Source organism: Aegilops tauschii, chromosome 1 (assembly GCF_002575655.3).
Source record: "Aegilops tauschii subsp. strangulata cultivar AL8/78 chromosome 1, Aet v6.0, whole genome shotgun sequence".
NCBI lineage: Eukaryota > Viridiplantae > Streptophyta > Magnoliopsida > Poales > Poaceae > Aegilops > Aegilops tauschii.
The window spans coordinates 60038372-60041743 of NC_053035.3; the positions used below are offsets into that span (position 1 = coordinate 60038372).

General features: G+C 55.7%; 1 protein-coding gene across 2 annotated transcripts; it reads right to left on the minus strand.

Moving 5' to 3' along the window:
- Window positions 1-975: 975 nt before the first annotated feature.
- On the minus strand, window positions 976-3097 carry LOC109736602 (probable WRKY transcription factor 26). 2 transcript variants are annotated; one of them, XM_020295817.4, is made up of 4 exons: window positions 2675-3097; window positions 2375-2563; window positions 1770-2203; window positions 976-1641 (listed from the first exon to the last, which is right to left on the minus strand). In XM_020295817.4, the coding sequence occupies exons 1-4, from the start codon at window positions 2951-2953 to the stop codon at window positions 1149-1151; spliced, it is 1395 nt and encodes a 464-aa protein (XP_020151406.1). In that variant the 5' UTR covers window positions 2954-3097; the 3' UTR covers window positions 976-1148. The 2 variants fall into 2 exon arrangements, with proteins under 2 accessions (XP_020151406.1, XP_040254378.1); XM_040398444.3 differs by having other exon boundaries at window positions 1770-2200; window positions 2675-3049.
- Between the last annotated feature and the right edge of the window lie 275 nt (window positions 3098-3372).

A 3372-nucleotide genomic window follows, 5' to 3' on the forward strand; every position in this document is an offset into this window, starting at 1 on the left:
AGGTAGATCAACTCTTGTAACCCCTGTACTCATCAAAGTCAATCAAGCAGGAAGTAGGGTATTACCTCCATCAAGAGGGCCCGAACCTGGGTAAACACTGCGTCCCTGCCTCCTGTTACCTTCGATCCTTAGACGCACAGTTCGTGACCCCCTACCTGAGATCCGCCGGTTTTGACACCGACAGCGAGCTGCTGACGCGTGACTTTCTTTTGGTCCCGGTTGGTGTTACCAACCGGGACTAAAGGTCCTCCTGCTTGGGCGCCCCGCAGCGGCCACGTGGAGCCCCTTCTGTCCCAGTTCGTAAGCGAACCGGGACTAAAGGTTTTGGGCTTTAGTCCCGACCGTTTTGTCCCGGTTCCAGAACCGGGACTAAAGGCCCTCTGGAACCGGGACTAGCTCCCTTTTTTCCACTAGTGAAGGCTCCATGGCTGAAAGTGCGTGAGGTATGAATCCTGGCGAGTGCCATGAATTCGGCATCCTTGTCTAGTTCCTCAAGGTCTTCCTCTAAGACGACGTCCCCCTGTTCATCTTCGTGTAGGTTAAGATATTTGAACTTGTCTCCCAGGTCCTCGGTGTTAGATGTAGAGCCACTGCCACCCGAGGACTCAGTTTCTCCGACCTTATTTTCTTCCACGTCAACGCCCTGTGCGCCACCGCCCAGGTCCGCTCTGTTCTTAGTAGCATTGCTGCGAACTCTCGAAGTAGTAGAATTCTCGCTCGCCATCTTCCCAGAAGCCAACGAATACGTGATCCAGGTCTATGCTTGTCTCCTAATACGGCGATGATCTCTCTTGGATGGAATCGCAGGGAACTCGAGGTCAAATCCGGAGAGGAGTTGCCGGAGATCGTAGCCGCCAAGCTTATCGCCTAGCAGAGGAAAACCCTAAAACGGGTATGAGACGTTATGTGTAGATGTGTCAATTGTATAGAAAATATGTGCTTATGTGATCAAATATCAGTATGTGCTTAGTACTGTTTACGTCATGCTTATGATTTATTCCTACATTAAATGAATCAAACAATTGCTTATTTACTCAACAGCAAGAAAAAGCATCAGCTAAAAAACATGTTGTATCTATTATATTGTACAGGTGGACGCACATGTAAACGCCACATGGGAACCAAGAGCCGCGGCCGAGCCTGCCTAGCTAGCAGAGGAGCGACTCGACGAACATGTCGTCCCGGGGCTCGTCCTTGGTGCGCTGGAAGGCGCCGCCGGCCGCGTAGCCTCGGTGTCCGGCGGCAGGGTTGGTGAGCATCTCGAGGGTGTACGGGGCCGGCACGGCGGCAGGCCAGATGACGCCCGAGCTGTCGGAGGAAGATGTCGCCGGCAGCGCGCGGCCCCGGCCGACCGGCACGTCGTGGCTGTGCTTACCCTCGTAGGTGGTGATCACCGCGCGGTTGTCGTGCGAGGCCCGCTCCACATGCTTGCGCACCGGGCAACCCACCGTTGTGCACTTGTAGTAGCTCCTGGGGTTGGGATTGCCCTTGACAACCTTCTGCCCGTACTTCCTCCACCGGAAGCCGTCGTCGAGTATGTCTATATCGCTCAGCGTCTGCACCACAAGCCTCGGCTCGCGCACGGGCTTCCCGCAGCCGCCGGTGCCACCTGAACTGCCCTCGTTGTCGGCATGCTCCTTCCTGACAACCAATCAAACACACAATCTTCAAATTAATCTAACAACACGTATGAGAAAGCAAACCGCAGCGGAACACGTATGGAGTACTTTACAGAGTTAGTATTTGGCAAGCAATGATCAATTACTTACCGGCGCTTGGTCACGGGCTCAGCGCCATCACTGAGCTGCAACCCGTTGTCGGCCTCATCGTCTCCGAAAGTGACGGATGAATTCTCCGGCGTCGGCCCAGAGTGCTCCGAGCCGTTGGCATGATCCTCCGCGACGACCGCCGCACAGCCGGAGGAGTTGCGGCGCGTGGAGAGGGGCTTCGGGTGGTCGTGTGCGCCCTTGTAGACAATCTGCGTGATGCGGCCGTCGGCGAGAGAGCGCTCCACTTTCTTCTTCATGGAGCAATTGTTGTAGGTGCACTTGTAGTAGCTCCGCGGGTTCTCGCTCCCCTTAACTTGCTTCTGCCCGTACTTCCTCCAGTTGTATCCGTCCTCAACCTGCTTGTTGTTGCCGCCGCCGCTGCTGCTCTTGTTGCTCACTTCTACCACTTGTTGTTGTTGCTGCTGCTGCTGCTCCTGCACAAACATATACGTCTTTGTGAGCTACGACTGTATTGTCAGAGAGAGATAAAAAAGCATAACAAGTTCATAGTTAGTACTAGTAGCATACAGCCTCGGTGCATGCTCTAACAGTTAAACTAAGTTAAGAATAATAGTACTGAATATCTTTGTACTAGTATTATGTACCTTGAATAAAGGTAAGCAATTTGCTTGAGCGTTGACCGTGGCGTTGGACTTCACTGCGTGAAAGGAGAAGCCAAAGAGGCCGCTGTCTCCTCGGCAGGGCTCATCCTGCTGAAAGGTGTTCAGATCGGCGCTCGCCTGCCAGTCGTACCTCCGCGCAGGGATCGCACCTGTGGTCGGAGACGCCAGGATCTGACAGAAACACAGGCGGCAGCTAAAATCAGCACCACGGATCATACGCACATAGTACTACGAAACTAGCAGAAAACTGCGCATGAGCAACACGAGATGGAGAGCGCGTACATGGGAGTAGTTGAGGAGAACGGGGGAGTCGAGCAGCTCAGCAGGGCTGAGGCCCGCAGGGATGGAGAAGCAGGAGAAGGGCGACGAGATGGGCAGGCTGGGCGGCTGCGCGGACTTGAACTTGGGCGCCCCGGCCCGGCCCCCTCGGTTGAACCCCCTTGGCGACCGCTCCGCGTCGCCGGCGCCGGACCCTGACAGAAGCTCGGTGAAGGACGTGATGAAGGGCGGCGGCGTGAACGTGAACCCTGCGTGGTCCAAGCTCCCCGTGGAGGAGGACATGGCGATCGACGCGACGGAAGGAGCAGGGAGATTATTAGATATTGAAACTGAGACTTGGGAGAGGGGTGTGATTGATTGGTAAACAGAGGACAGGAGTGGTTGCTCGGTGGCGCCTTAAGTAGAGCACGGTAGCACGGTAGTGGACCTGTGGCTGTACTGATTCCCGGCAGGCAAGCAACAAGCCCGGGGAGGTGTACCGGTCGCTGACCACGTGGGGTAAGAGTGTCAGTTGACGTGAGCTCAAATGTGAACGTGGTGGTTTGGAGTGCTTCCGCGAAGGGAGTCTGGGTCAAACCTCGTGCGGCTTTGACTGGTCAGCCAGGGCGGCGTGGTTCCGGGAAGTGGGTTTCCGAGAAGAAGAGATGGCGTGGGTGCTTCGCCAGCGACACCATGGAGCATGGCGTGTTCCCACGGCTCTC

Bases quoted from the DNA above. Each gene is read 5' to 3' on its own strand.
- LOC109736602 (XM_020295817.4), bottom strand. From the start codon at position 2,953: ATGTCCTCCTCCACGGGGAGCTTGGACCACGCAGGGTTCACGTTCACG. The intron at 2,564-2,674 runs GTACGCGCTCTC...TGTTTCTGTCAG, and splicing joins TTCTCCTCAACTACTCCCAT to ATCCTGGCGTCTCCGACCAC. The intron at 2,204-2,374 runs GTACATAATACT...ATGTTTGTGCAG, and splicing joins ATTGCTTACCTTTATTCAAG to GAGCAGCAGCAGCAGCAACA.